Source organism: Macrobrachium nipponense, chromosome 37 (assembly GCF_015104395.2).
Source record: "Macrobrachium nipponense isolate FS-2020 chromosome 37, ASM1510439v2, whole genome shotgun sequence".
NCBI classification, from domain to species: Eukaryota; Metazoa; Arthropoda; class Malacostraca; order Decapoda; family Palaemonidae; genus Macrobrachium; species Macrobrachium nipponense.
Window position 1 is genome coordinate 40,251,692 of NC_061097.1, and position 16,057 is coordinate 40,267,748.

At 45.8% G+C, this 16,057-nt stretch overlaps 1 protein-coding gene across 1 annotated transcript in view; it reads right to left on the reverse strand.

The window, feature by feature from the left end:
* LOC135209176 (uncharacterized) overlaps nucleotides 1–16,057 on the reverse strand; it is a 94,264-nt gene that overhangs the window by 75,407 nt on the left and 2,800 nt on the right. Inside the window, 1 exon segment of the mRNA XM_064241854.1 lies at nucleotides 14,039–16,057. Within this exon segment, the coding sequence (XP_064097924.1) occupies nucleotides 14,039–16,057 (2,019 nt within the window).

Genomic DNA, 16,057 nt, shown 5'->3' on the forward strand with positions numbered 1-16,057 from the left:
TTTTCTGACTTCCTCAAATAGGAAGTTACCTTATTTTCCTCAATCAAATTCTAACATTTATTACACTTTATCAATGAATAAATATTTATATTTCCCTTTCTTGCAAACTATGTAATTGTCTACCGAAAACTTCGGTAGTTACACATCCTCTATTCTTTGAAAACTTCAAAGTTAATTCATTAAAAAAGTTATTATTAAAAACGTATGCCAAACCACCGATCCAGTACTTCCCTGTAAAAGTCGGCCCAGAAAGATCGATGGCGATGAAACACGAAAATCAAATCAGGAGGGAAGCAAACATATGTTTACCTTCCCAGCGACAGAGAGAATCTGATTAGAAAACGGGGATGGTTCCTAGTCCTGCCACCCAGCTGGCAGGCCGGGTAGATCACCTGACCTACCTGTAGCCGTGTGCCGCGAAATTCGAATTTCTGTCGGGGACGACGGAGTCGATAGCTACGTATATATCTGACAGGTAAGTTGAATGTATGAAATGTTTTTGTATGGGGTAAAATTTGTCATAAGGACAGATCATCGGCCGTTAGTTTATATGATCAAGAAGGAAAGTGTGAATGCTAGGATTGCGAGGACAATTGATGGATTTGATGGAGTTTGATTTTGGCTTAGAATATGTGCCGGGGAGTAAAAATGTGATTGCTGATACGATGTCTAGGATGCATGGTAAGGACAGTGGTGTTGTGAAAAGTGACTGGGATCCGAATATGGTACTGAGGGTTGGTTGTAAAAGAGAGGTTTGAAGGGAATGACAGAATGTGTGAATGTTTTGTTTTCAGCATTGAAAACTTGGAAGGTAAGGGTCTGGTTGAAGAGGTACCCGGTAGTGTGAATGAGTTGCGAGAGAAGTTGATGAGTGATGTGCAGAAGGAAGTGGCATGTGCGGAGGAACAAGGTGGGCAAGGAGAAGTGTTGCATGAATTGTTGTCAGCAGTAGCTGAGTTGTTTGGAATAAAAGTGTTGTTGTATTTTGGATGGGACAGACGGTTGAATATCGAGGAAGGGTGAGTACAGGTAATGAACGTGGGGTTTTGATGATTCAGTGCGGGGAACGTGGTTGTAATTGGTTGGTTACAAAAAGGGACTGTGAAGGGGATCTGAGTCAGAATTGTGGAAATGGGGAGTTAGCTGAGGATGAATGTGATGAGGAGGATTGTGATGTGGATAACCAGGTGGACGTGGTAGTGAATGTGTGTATGCATGGGACTCGAGGGAAAATGGTGACGTTTGTCCAAGTAAATGATAGTGAGTATTGTAGTTTGGTTGACACAGGGGCACAAGTTTCCTTGGTGAGTTGGGTCAGTGGTGAGTGAACTAGAGAGATGTGATTGGGAAGTGAAAAGGCAGTCTACAAGTGTGAGAATACATGGGTTGGGACAAGGAAGTGTTTAGTATGGGAAGAGGTACGGTTAAAGTTAGGTTGGGGGATCTTGAAGTAATGCATAACTTTATAGTCATAGGAGGAAAATGATATGCCATCTTGTTTTTTAATAGGGATAGATTTTTTGAGGATCCACGATATAGACGTAGATGTAGGAAATGGAATTCTTAGAAAGGGGGGCAGGCAAGTAGCTAGGATTCAAGATGGTAATGTGTTTGTAGCAACAAACTTTGTGGGTATGATTGATATTGCTAGGTAGTGAGAATGATCTGTTGAGTGAGGAAGAGATTGAGGAAATGCAAAATAAGTGCCTGGAGATAAGTGTGTTGCGACAATGTGTTTTGGGAGGAGTGCGTGTGGAAGACTGGCCATGTGAGTTGGAAATATAAGAGGGTTGCTAAACGTTTTGTGGTGTGCAAAAAACATAGTGTACTTTTTGCATCAGGAAGGGTGTATGACAAGGAAGTATATGCCAGTGTTTTCTGTTGAGTCAGCTGTGAGTATGTGTTGGTGGTGCATGATCGGTTGGTTTGGGCATATGGAAAAATAAGTTGTGGGAATGCATGAGAGAGAGATTGTATGCTCCTGGGTTGAGTAAGATTTGTGTGGATGTGGTGTCACGTGTGAAGACTGTCAGAGGGGAAAGTATCAGAGTGTGCATGCAAGTCCACCTGTGTTGCGATTGCAGATGAAAGAGCCGTTTGAAATGCTTGTGATTGATTGTGTTTCTTTGCCCAGGACTGCGAGAGGACACGTGGGGATGATTGTGATGGTGGATCACATGAGTAAATTTGCTTATGTGGTTCCATCAAAGATAAGAGGAGTGAAACTGTTGCACGAATGGTGGGTCAAGTGATGTTGCCAATGTGTGTGTGTAAGCCGGCAAAAATGTTGAGTGATAATGGACCTGAGTTTGTGGGATGGGAATTTGAAGAAATGTTGAAGGAATGGGGTATTGTGCATGTGTATTCTACTCCGTATATGCCCAGTGCGAATGGGTTGGCTGAAAGGACTGTTAGGACGATGACTGAGATTTTTTGCGAATGATGAGTAAGAGCGACAAGGATTGGGATTATGTATGTAGGACGTGCAGTTTGGGTATATAATGCCACACTGCAGAAGAAGTATAGGTATGTCTCCTTGTAAATATGTGTTGAATTTTGAAAGGATTGTCAGACCGCGGTTGGGTCTGTCAGAAGGTGATCGGGATTTGTGGAAGAAAGCGAGTGAAAGGTTTGAGAGTTTTAAGATTGGGGATAAGGTGTTGAAAGAGGTGTTGAGATGGGAAGAATGAATGTGAATAAAGTAAGGGAGAAATTTGAAGGGCCTTTTGAGATTTTGGAAGTGGGACCGATGGATTGAGTTATGTTTTGGGAAATGCGAGTAGGTGGGGGACTGGATGAGGTTAGGGCACACCATAACCAGCTCCCGTAAGGGAGGGAAGGAATTTACCACACTATGTTCGGGAGAATGCGATGAGTGAGTGGTTGAGGGTGAATAAGTATGAGCCGACTGTTGGTGAACAAATTGGTCTGGGAGATCGACAGTTGGTGTTGGTTGAGTATGGAAGAAAACAGAAGAGTGTGGAGAGAGGAAGTGGAAGGGAAAAGCGTGAACGGCATGGTAAAGGGGTTGGTGTAGGGTGCAAACGGTTGATAAAGCGTGTGCTACGGATGACTTTGGGGCAATGAATGATACTTGTGTGTATGTGGGTTTGAGTTGACAGGGACAAGTAAGACTTCAGTGAGAAGGAAACTGAATAGTGAGGAGGTGGTTGATAGGATGGATAAGTCTTTGCAGGAGTTTGACAGAAGTATGGATGAACTGAGTGGTTTGGTGGCCGAAATAGGGGAGATGTTGGAACCAGAGTTGGAAGACATCGGTGAAGTAGTGAATGGAATTTGGGAGGATGGTAGTGAGGGAGATAATGGGAGTTTGAAAGAAGTGAATGGCGATGTAACTGAAAGAGAGTATGATGGTCCTCAAACAAGATCCAGGGGACCTGCATCTGAGCATCCTTGGGTGTTGCGAAAGGCAATTTAGTGTGGATGTTGTGAGTGTAAGGAGATGTTGTCAAATGTAATGGGGGAGGTAATATGGAGGAGTAATTTTAGTTTATATTTGACAACATCTACAAAGGTTGTGTGAGAGAGAGAGAGAGAGATTGGTGGAAGAATGAATGGGAGTGGTTAGATGGCGGTCGGAAGCATGTCTGTTGTGGCACTCTGTAGGTAGTCAATGGAAGTCTGTTACGAGAGTTGTAACAGTGAGGTGTCTGGTCAAGTCAGTGTTGGTTTTGGCAGCAGTTTTTTCCTTTGGTGTTTCGTTGTTTGTGTGTTATTTGATAGATTTTGGGGTTGTGAAGTTGTTGGCGTGTGTCTGTCCGGTTTGTGGGAGGTTAAGAAGGTTGGTGGTGCCATTTTCGGTGTCTGTTAGTGGTGGTTGGGGCAGGGTTGGTTTTGGCGGGTTGTTGTACTGCTGTAAGTCGTGTGGTTGTCGTGTTTTTTCAGGCGGTTGGTGTTCATCTGCATTTAGTCGTTGGGTTATTTAGTTTTGTGGGGTTGGGTCCCGGGTGGTTGATTTGTGTTTGGTTGTCGGCGGTGGTTGTGTGTTGGCTAGCCTATAGCCTATATCCAGTGGACGACAGCACAGCCTAGTCCTAGGTATCAGAAGCCAGCGGTGAGTACCTGTTTGTGTTTTTGTTCTGTATGTAGGTATTGGGGCAATTGTCCTGCTGTGTTTTTTAGTGTTAAGTGGAAAGTGTGATTGAGGGTGGGTTTGATAGCCAGACAGGTTAAGTTTATGTGGGGAGGTTACTTGTTTTTGTGATCCCGCCACATCGGTTGCGCAAACCCCGCACCAATTACGGACAATAACGCAACAGTTGAGCCAGCCGCAATCAACTGCGCAAACCTCACACCACTTAGCGACAATGACGTAACACCTGAGCCTACCGTACCTGGGCAAACAACACCCGCACCCAAGAGCGGAGAAGCCGCAACACCTGGCTGAACCAAAAAACCACCTGGACGTGTATCCGGAGCAGACATCACATTGATTGATAAATGGAGGGGGAGCAAGTACCCCCAGATAGCCCAGAACCAAATCAGAACCAACATTGCACACCTTAGATGGCAGAAGAGACAAACACCCAGGGAAAGTTGAGAGGGAAGTTGAAGAAGGAGGGAAAAGGGAAGAAGCAACATGATATTGTTAAACTACAATAAAGTTTTGTACATACTTACCTGGCAGATATATACTTAGCTATAGTCTCCGACGTTCCCGACAGAATTTCAAATCTCGCGGCACACGCGACAGGTAGGTCAGGTGGTCTACCTTACCCGCCGCTGGGTGGCGGATGTACGAACCACTCCCGTAAGCTTGTCAGATTTTCTCTTCCACCTGTCTCCTGAGGGGAGGCTGGGTGTGGGCCATTAATCGTATAGATCGTGCCAGGTAAGTATGTACAAAACTTTATTGTAGTTTAACAATATCATTTTTGTACATGAACTTCCCTGACAGATATATACTTAGCTGATTGGCACCCTTGGTGGAGGGTAAGAGACAGCTCAATAATACAGGTAAGACGGGAAACAACTAATGTTGTAGGATATAAAAACCTTGGTTCTCACCTTTTCAGGATGAAGACTTCATAGATACTATCTCTGAGTCTGCATTGCCTGGAGAGCTACAGCTAGGACGTGACCTGATGCTGAAAGACTCTCGGATCTACCACTGGGATATGTGATCCCCTATTGTGGTAGAATCCAAGTCGGATGCTGTTAGAGGGACCTTGTCCGCTTACTAACAGATCCTTACCACTACCTCTGCAAGGAGCCAAAACCCACCAGACCACCTAACCAAAATACAAAGGGTTAATATTACGACAAAAAGAGGTGCCTCCTGCAACCTCTTTCAGACAACCAAAAAACAACAATATAAAATATAGGGTAACATATAAAAAATTTACACAGGATAAGTTTCAGCTCCCTGCCCAGCACCGAATCCGCCGATACGAAAGGACCCAAGGCGAAGCATTTATCATATGTGATTTTTACATCACTGTAGTGGTTTGCGAAAACCGATTGGCATCTCCAAAAAGTCGCCTCCATCAAGTTCCGCACAGACATATTTTTTCTGAATGCAAGCGAAGTTGCGATGGCTCTCACCTCGTGAGCTTTCACTTTCAGTAGTCTAAACTGATCTTCCTTACAGGCAACATGTGCCTCTGTAATAAGGCTTCTCAGAAAAAAGGAAAGAGCATTCTTCGACATGGGCCGAGTGGGGTCCTTTACGGAGCACCAAAGTACATCTTGATTAGCCTTAAGTTGTTCCTTCCTCTTAAGGAAATACTTCATAATTCTCATAGGGCAAAGAGTTCTTTCAGGCTCTTCCCCTACTAGAAAGATAAACTACGAACTTCAAAGCTCCTGGGCCAAGGGCGTGATGGGTTTTCTATTCTTTGCAAGGAAAACTTGGAAGAAACGAACATACCATAGAATCTTCCTTAAACCCTACATTGCCCTCAATAGCTGGAGCTCACTCACTCTTTTAGCTGTAGCTAGGGCCAAAAGGAAGATAGCCTTCTTCGTCAAGTCCTTGAAAGAGGCTAAGCCAGGAGGTTCGAATCTAGACGATCCAAGGAATTGTAGGACTACGTCTAGATTCCAGTTCGGGTAACTACATGAGGACGCTTAATGGTTTCAAATGATCTAATAAGATCATGCAGGTCCTTATCATCGGATATATTTAAGCCTCTATGCCGAAATACCGCCGCCAACATACTGCGGTATCCCTTAATAGTTGACACAACCAGATGACATTCTTCTTTGAGGAAAATAAGGAAATCCGCAATTTGGGTCACAGAGGTACTGGAAGAGGAAATGTTCTTCCTCTTGCAACAACGTCTGAAGACATCCCACTTTGACTGGTATACACGCAAGGTGGAAGGTCTCCTCGCTCTTGCGATTGCTTTAGCAGCTGCTGCTGAAAAGCCTTTCGCTCTGACCAAACTTTGGACAGTCTGAAACCAGTCAGACTGAGAGCGAGGAGATTTTTGTGGTACCTGTCGAAGTGGGGTTGTCTGAGTAGATCGCTCCTTAGCGGGAGCGATCTTGGAAGGTCCACCAACCATTCCAGTACCTCTGTGAACCATTCTTGGGCCGGCCAAAAGGGAGCGATTAAGGTCATTCTAGTTGAATCGGACTCTACGAACTTCTTGATAGTTAGCCCCAGGATCTGAAGGGGGGAAACGCGTAGACGTCGAGTCCGTTCCAGTCTAGAAGAAGAGCATCTATTGCTACTGCCTCTGGATCCGATATCGGAGAGCAGTAAGGATCCAGCCTCTTGTTCTTTGACGTGGCAAAGAGGTCTATGTGTGGCCTGCCCCATAACTTCCACAGGCTCTGGCATACATCCAGATGAAGGGTCCACTCTGTGGGAAGGACCTGATCTTTCCTGCTGAGGAGATCTGCTCTTACATTCCTTTCTCCCTGCACGAACCTGGTGAGAAGCTTTTTCTTGATCTTTCTTCTGCCCCACAGAAGAAGGTCTCTTGCTGTCTCGTACAGGGAGAAGGAATGCGTCCCCCCCTGTTTCCTGATGTATGCCAGAGCTGTAGTGTTGTCCGCGTTGACCTGCACTACCGATCTTCTGACTTTGGGCTCGAAAGCCTTCAGAGCCAACCACACAGCCATCAACTCCTTTCTGTTGATGTGCCAGGCTACCTGGTCCCCCACCCAGGTACCTGACACTTCGTTGGTTCCCAGAGTTGCACCCCACCCATGTCCGACGCGTCGGAGAACAACACCAGGTTGGGGGTCTGTGATTGAAGAGACAGTCCCTTCGCAAAGAGGTTGGGATCTGTCCCACCATAAGAGATGTTTCTTGATGTCCTGGGATAACGACAGGGAGAACGTCAAATCCTGAGAACGACGACTCCAATTCCGATGAAGAAAGAATTGGAGCGGTCTCAGGTGCAACCTTCCTAGGGAAACGAATTGCTCCAGAGAGGAGAGTGTCCCCAGCAGAACTCATCCACTCCCTCACTGTGCATACTCTTTCCCTAAGAAGGTTGTTACTCTCTCGAATCCTCGGGCTATCCTTTCCTGCGAGGGAAAAGCCCGAAAACTCAGAGAGTTCATCTGTATCCCGAGATACACACACTCTTGCTCGGGAATTAGTGATGACTTCTTGAAATTGACGAGAAGTCCCAAAGCCTTCGTCAATTCTAAAGTTACTTGTAAGTCCTTCAAACAACGATCTTCTGAATTGGCCCTTATTAGCCAATCGTCGAGGTACATGGATATCCTCACCCCTTTCAAATGAAGCCATTGAGCCACATTCCTCAAAATCCCGTGAACACTTGAGGGTCCGTCGAGACCGGCGAAACACAGAGCCCTGAACTGAAAAATTTTCCCCCCCATCATGAATCTGAGAAACTTCCTCGAGGAAGGATGGATCGGTACGTGGAAGTAAGCGTCCTGAAAATCCAAGGAAACCATCCAGTCCCCTGGACGAAGCGCTGCCAGCACTGATGAAGGCGTTTCCATCGTGAACTTCTTCTTTTCTACGAAGAAGTTCAGGGCGCTTACATCCAACACCGGTCTCCATCCCCCTGAGGACTTCGGAACTAGGAAAAGGCGGTTGTAGAAGCCCGATGAATGATGGTCTGTCACTAGTTCGATAGCCCCCTTCTCCAGCATCTGATCTACTGCTAGATGGAGAGCTTGATTCATGATGGGGTCTCTGTACCTGGCCGTCAGTTCCCTTGGGCGATGGTCGTAAGGGAGGTCTTTCGACGGAAAGGGATGAGGTAACCTCTCCTCAAAATAGAAAGGGTCCAAGGATCCGCCCCTTTTTGGGCCCAGACTTCTGCAAAACTCCTAAGAGTCTTGGCGCCCACCGTTGTTTGAAGGACTTGCAAGTTATTTGGGGGTCTTTAACAGACTTGGCGAAAGTCTTACCCCTTCTTGAAGGTCTACGACCTCTAAAACGTAGAGGTTCTTGATGAAGATGCCCCTCGAAAGGGTTCTCGAACACTTGCCTTTTCCTTCTTAGCCTTGGTAGGAAAGGAAGGGCGAGGTTTTCTTGGCCGAAAGTGACCTCGAAATGTCCTGCACTCGATGTTTCGGGAACAACTGAGTAGACAGAGGAGCAAACAGCAAAGAAGACCTCTGAGCATGGGAGACCGACTTCGTTAAGAAGGAACAGTTAAACCGACCTCTTCTTCACGATGCCGGCCCCATAAAGGGAGGCGATTTCACTCGCTCCGTCTCTTACTGACTTGTCCATACAAGACAAAACACACATAAGATCATCTGGTGAAATTGACTCTGGCACTTCAATTTTCTTGGCTAGGACTCCCAACGACCAATCAAGGAAGTTAAATACTTCTAGCACTCTAAACATACCTTTGAGCAAATGATCCAATTCGTTCATTGCCCAAGTCGTCTTAGCAGAGTTAAGGGCAGTTCTCCTTGTCGAATCTACCAGTGCCGAAAAAATCCGAATCAGCCGAAGACGGTAGACCCAATCCTAAGGGCTCTCCTGTTTCGTACCAGAAACCAGCGCGTCCTGATAACTTCGAAGGAGGAAAAGCGAAACATCGTTTTCCCCGCTTCTTCTTTGGAAGCCATCCAGGAACCAAAACTCCTCAGTGCCTTCTTCATAGAAAGAGTTGGCTTCATCCTCACACAAGAAGAACTCTTCGCTGTCTTCGCCGTTGAAAAAAGTGAGTGAGGAGAAGGAGGAGCCGTAGGCGTAAGGGAATCCCCAAAAACTTGTAAAAGTAGCTCTGTAAGCTTCTTGTAAGAAGAGACAGCAGCAGAAGTGTTCGGTTCCTCATCCGAACCTTCTAGGACGTCTTGTCGAGGCAGAGCGCGGGAAGATCCTTAGGTGACGAAGGGATCCTAGCAGGAGTTGAGCGAGAGGTTGGAGAACGCCCTCTCTTAGAAGAGTTCACATCCACTGGAGAACGATGAGAAGATCTGGGAAGTATACGATGAGACTCCCTCTTCGAGGTATACGGAATCTCAGCCGAAGAGGAGGTATGGGCTCCTACTCGAGAATTCTCGGAAACATCCGCAGGGCGCTTACGAGGAGGCGAGCGCCTACTATACTCTATGCACCTATCCTGGGGCGAGCGGCTGCCAGGAGAAGAGCGCCTATCGAGAGCAGAGCGCTTGCGCGGCTCTCCATACCTGTCCAGTTGCGTACGATCAACGGAAGTTCGACTGGAAGGCGAAATGCGCCTACTAGGAGAAGGCTGCTTGCGAGACTCTTGACGTCTAACAAGAGGGTAACATTCAGGAGAAGGGCGCTTCAAAACTAACGAGCGCCTACTTGGAGAAGGGCGCTTCCGGGATTCCTGGTGCCTACCAAGAGACAAACGGTCAGGAGAAGTGCGCCTAGAAGCGGGAGAGCGCCTACACGGAGAAAGGGCGCTGAAAGACTATTGTTGGTCTGACCCTTAGGAGAATAATCAGGAGTATGACGCCTTAAAGAAAAGACGAGCGCCTACTAGGAGAGCTATGTGCAGTAGGCTCTTGGCGCCTACCTTGCGGGGGGAGCGGATAACAGTAGGCCGTCTATCATGCACACGACTCTACCAGACTCTAGATGCCTGTCAGGAGAGAAGTCACGGTCGATACTCGAGGAGAGTGACATCTGGAAGAAGAACGCCTACTTGTATAAGGGCGCCTTCTATAATCTTGAGGCTGCTGAGGAGAAGTCTCACGCGAGGGAGTTGAAGAAATCGCGTGATGAGCAGGTGCAGTGCGCTTATCGGAAGCGGGGAATCCAATCTGGAGAAAAAACTTCTTTCTCCATAGAGCGTCCTACCGATGTTTGGCGCCTTGAATTGAAAGAGAGCCAGGCGAGCGAGGGCGCTCACGCGAGTGAGGGCGCTCCCTGCGAGCGAGGGCGCTCACGCGAGCCCCCACCTTCATACGAAACCTCCCCATATGAAGGAGAACGATCCTCTGAAGAGCGGCGCCTAGATCTCTTGATCGGAAGAGAAACGTCCTTCTTCCTACGTGATCTAACTGCTAGAGAGTCTGCTAGCGCCGTGATCTGAGCTTGAAGTCCCGCGAGTATCTCGTAGGAGAATCTTCTAATTCTTCCTCGGAAGCAGGCGCCGAGCGCGGAGCGCGAGAAGAAGAACGATCACAGGATTTCTTGTGTTTCTTCGCCTCCACCGACGATTCTTCCGGGAAAACCTCCGGACTAGAAGCCAAAGGACTGCAGGGAGCCTTCCAAGCCCTCTTCAACGGGCGCGACGCATCCGGGGAGTTCCAACCTCTCTTCGGAGAGGGAGACGACGAAGAGGAGAAGCATTGGCGTAGGAGCTCCTTCTTGTAGCGATCCGAGGCAGCCTGGGAGCGTACTTCAGGATCTGCCGAGGGGACGCCTGACCGGTGGGGGCTCTCCCTAGCCCTCCTGCGGCTTTCGACTTTCCTACTCCACTGAACTGGGATCTGGAAGAGGTCTCGGCCTAGAGGCACTAAGGAGCCGGTCAGACGCACCCTCCACAACACTGGGGACACTGCACTGTCACTAACACTCTCCTTACCTTCCAACTGACGAATCTTCTGATCCACAGAACGATTCTTGGCTTTCAGAGCTGCCGCCTCCGAAGGCGAATCTCCGGCTTCGGTGCGGGGAGCCGGGGCTGCAACTTGGGAAGGTTCTAATTCTACGTTAGTACTATTAGGATCCACATCCAACTCACTCATTCTAGATCTGCTAGAAACTTCTAGAGGAAGCCTTACGCACTCTATCACGTTCCAACTTCCTAACATAAGAAGAGAGAGCCTTATATTCTTCTTCATTCAATCCCTTACATTCACTACAAGGGTTAGCAAACGCACAATCATTCCCCCTGCATTTCATGCAAACCGTGTGGGGGTCTACCGAAGCTTTCGGCAACCTCACCTTACATCCTTCATTCACGCAAACCCTAAACAACACCGAAGTTTTAACTACCGATTCTAGATCAGACATCGTTAAAGAAAATCAAACTCAAAATCAACCGGTCCACAATCAGCGTATGCCAAGCCAAACAAAGCGAATACGTCACCAAAAGAAGTCCAAATTAACTCCAGGCAAGCGAGAATCGAAAACTATCGAGAGGAACCGACAACAGTTGTTATCGTTCCCGCGACAGAGAAAAATCTGACAAGCTTACGGGAGTGGTTCGTACATCCGCCACCCAGCGGCGGGTAAGGTAGACCACCTGACCTACCTGTCGCGTGTGCCGCGAGATTTGAAATTCTGTCGGGAACGTCGGAGACTATAGCTAAGTATATATCTGTCAGGGAAGTTCATGTACAAAAACTCGAAGTAACCACCAGAGCACACACTGCCGAAGTTGGACAGGTGGAGAACATACCAACCAGAGCTGCATTCAAAGGTACCTCTATGGGCATGCTACGGACTGTGGAACCCATCGTGAAACCCATAGTGAAAGGAGAGATTGAAGATACAACCGGTACCGTTACTTTCGACGATGGCCCATCAAATCGCCTATAACTGAAGACCCTGCATGAACCGCAACGGAGACATTACGTCTCATACCCATCATAGGATGAAAATACGGTTGTGCGGAAGGTTCTGCAACTGCCTGAGAAGCATGTAAACTGGAAGTTTGTGAAACTACCTAACCCATGGAAGATGCTAACGTCAAAAGCACTGAAACAGGCTGTGCAAGCGAAAACTCCAAGATGACCTCCAAATAGTGACCCGAAAAAGCTGATTGTGTAAGGATCCTAGAAGAAGGTTTAAAATGCAAAGTGGGAAGGGAAGAATCAGAAGCAGCAGAAGAAGCCATGTTTTTAGAGAAAGAAAATAAACCAACTATGTTTCCCCCTGAAAATCTTGGTAAACCTCATTAGTAAACTCAGCAAAATTCTTAAATAGTACATGATTGAGAATATTGGAAAAACCAAAATGGAAACATTGTCTAACTGATAACCTTGCGACAAACCTAACCAATTAGCATTAGTATACTACTCAGCCAAATTAAAACCCTGGTAAACCAGAATTACCACCACCAAAAGATAACTCAAACTTAATCACAAAAGGAAAAGGAACCTTAAAAAATGAAGGAGTACTATCCAAAATGTCAGCACCCGACACCCCCGAAACCACATCCACACTCCCACCTACAAACTTAGAAGCATTCTGTCACAGAGACTTCGAAGCAGGAAATAAAACCTCAAATGGATCCAACGATGAACACGTAATACTATGAACCAACACCGAACTCGAACTCGAACTCGAACCCGAAGAAACCTGCCCCTTCACATTGTCCTCCTGCACACTGCCTAAGCTGTCATCCCTACTTGTCTGTGTCTGAGCTCAATCTAAATCAACCTCACAACCTACAACTTGAGGGGAAAGGGGGAATTCTGCTGCCAACACTGCCTGCTCCACGCTTGCGGATCTCCATGACCCCCGGCACCTGTTAGGGCTGGTTCTGGAACAGCCAGGGGGGCTGAATGAGAAGGATTAGAATAATTTACAGTAATACTACTATCCTTAATTTCAGTTAATCTGTTCATTAAATTAGAAAATAAACTAGACATACTATCTGATAGCCTTTGCTCTAACTTCCTAAACAACACTTTTTCTAGGACTTGTCTACCAACTGGCTGTACTTCTACCGTTGATCCCAACCTACGCTTACTTTGGAAGCCAAGGATTTCCTGTGCTTTACGTAGTCTTCCATTTGCTCTACCGACCAATCCCTACATTCCTAAACCTTTGGCTGACATTACACTAAACTTTCCTATAAGTAATACACAGGACCGATGAAGGCCAACATCAACAGCAGACTGCTCGGACTTCACAGCTGTAGAAGAAGCACGAGTAGGGACATTGGCTGACAACGTTTCCTGGAGTACCTTATCCATCTCATAGTCCAATACTGAATCAAGTCAAAGCCAAGAGGGAGATTCCAAAATCCAGATGGAACGTAGAGAAAACCAGGAGCATAGATGTTAATAAAAGGCTAAGGTCGTAATCTAGTATCCAGAAACCAAATCTATTTAATGGGGGTCAGGCTAAAGACCAAAATGTTCGCCTGATGCGGGACTACGTCCTCACATGGCAAACTAATAACAATTGAGGCAGTAGGCCTCTGGTGGCCGGTATTTGCAGCAGCATTGCCAAGGATACCACAGGTAACTATGTGGACAAATTTTACCTGCAGCGCTGACAGTTAAATACCCACTTTGTGGGAAAAATTTGTGGGGATGTAGTTCGGGCTGGTCAGTGACCAGGGCTAATTCAGGTGTTCAGGGAGTCTATTGCAATATAATTGTTTATAAGTGTAATAAACAAAAAGGTTAATTAACTTGTCACCAAGTTTCAATGGCTCAGGCAGAGGAATACTTGTAAATAAAAGGCTCTAGCTTTTAGTAGTACTTCCTTTGGAACAAATCAAGCTTTTAACCTTTAAATGTTAAGTTAATCCTTATTATATATTATTATGTATAACCTTAATTTTGTCTTAGAATGCCTTAACAACCAATCCAAAGGAACACTTACGATTTTATCTGAACACTTACGGGTAGGAAAAGGAGTTGAATGTTCCCATGTAAAATTAATACCATCAAAAGCATATAAACCCAAGCAAATTACCTGTGGATCATCAGGTTGGATTTCCTCATCGTGCAGATACTCTCCTTCTTCTTCTTCTTCTTCTTCAGGCTCTTGCTGGGATGCACTCAGTTCCTTTGCTCGAAGAATCTGCTGTTCATACTGAACAACATATTCAGGCGACACAACAGTTTTGGGAACTCCTGGTTCGGTGCCATAACGACTGGAAATTCTTTTCACAGATTCCTGGTAATTGCAGCCACTTTCAGTAAACTCTTGCTTCACAGCTTCTGGGTCCACATGAGGATAATCTGCTTGCAGTCGCTGTAGGCTGAGTTGGGATGAAAGGGAAGAGCCATTGCCATTGTTTTTATCATTCTGGCTCTCCCACAGAGCTTGCTCAAGGTCCATTATTTCTTGTAAATTTTTAGGGGGATCTAACAGGAAAACCTTATCTGAATTATCCATAGAAGTTGAATTTTCATTATACCTGCTATTCTCACTTGCCCGATTCTCCTCTTCTTGTAGGCGCCGGGCGTAGTTCTCGTCCTCCCTGATTAGGCTGTCCAAGACTTCACCTTCATGTTTGAACTTACCATCCAATGTTTTAGTCCAGTATTTATGTATCTGACGGCAAAACTCCAAAGGTAAAATAACACTTCTATCTTCTGGTGCCATATCTCCACTCATCCCACATGACCCAATGGGTCCAAACATGCTCATCAACTGAGAAGCAAATAAAGGATCCATCACCAATGTTACAAACTGAGCTCCTTCACCTTCCTCCCAGTTGATGCTCTCTCTATTTGCTTCTGTGCTTTTCTTCTTGCTGTGTTTCTTTTTGGATTTCTTCTGTTTTACTTTGTGTACATTTAGTTTTTCAAAGTCTTTTCCTGTTAATCTTGTCACTCTGTCATCTACAGATTCTGGAAACATGAAGGAATTCTCTATTTCCTTTTTAGATGCAAGACTTTCTGTAGTCTGGCTCTGCCTCAATCTCCTGTTCTTCTCCTCTGATGATGGCAAATCCACAGGTTCTTCTTGGGTGTCCACATCCATTAATATTTCGCTGACATTACTACTAGCATTAACAGTGTCTACTGCAATTTCTACATCATCGAATTCTTCTGAGCTTTCCTGACTACAGACATCTATGGAATCTGCCATTTCATATCCACCGTCAAGGAGAACGTTCATTGCCCAATCCAAGTCAAAGTTACACTTCTCTAATACATCTCTTAATTCTGGTTCTGGGATCTTTGGGAAAAAAGCAATTAGATTTCTCAAAGGTTTTGCTACTGTAACATCGTTTGAACTTTCCGTCATGGTGCCTTTATCTAAAGACAATTTTCCTCGAGTCAGGGGCCCATTATCAAGAGGCATTGTTTCAGTGACATCCACAGGAATGTAATCCGGTTGCCCATAAAGAATCTTAAGTTCATACAGATTATTATCCATTTCCAAAGCTTGAAAATCAATTGAGAGAGTCTGCGTTTCATTTTCCTCCGTTTGCTTGACAGGAATCACATTCTTATCACTAGTTATATTTGTATATGACAATTTGGACACAACAGGAGACACATACTTATGACTTTCGCCAAGCTTAGGACTAGGGCTGTTGCTTGATCTCGAACTTGTAACTGAAGAAATCTGCTTCAATTCCTGCTTCCTAACTTTTGGTACTGCTCCTGTATGTGATTGCAATTTCCTTACAACACTGGCACCATTCACAGTGCTTGCATCTTCCCAGGAGGCAACAGCACCATCTGGAATAGGCTCCCATGAACATGAATCTTGATCTTCAGCAGAACTATCTTCCTGATCAGCCCCCATCCATTTCTGGGGGTCACCCGATGGTCTCTTGCAATCTCTTGTAGGTTTGGGCAATGTTAGATCACCCTCACATCCATTTTCTTTCTTCTGTTCCCAACTTGTCACAGTTTCACCCTCAATCAAGTCCACACAGTCCCATGACGTTAAAGCTAAGCTGCTAGAACATTGATCTGCAGACCCATCCTTACTAATTAAGTTACTAGAACCAAGGGTTAATAACTTCTTTGG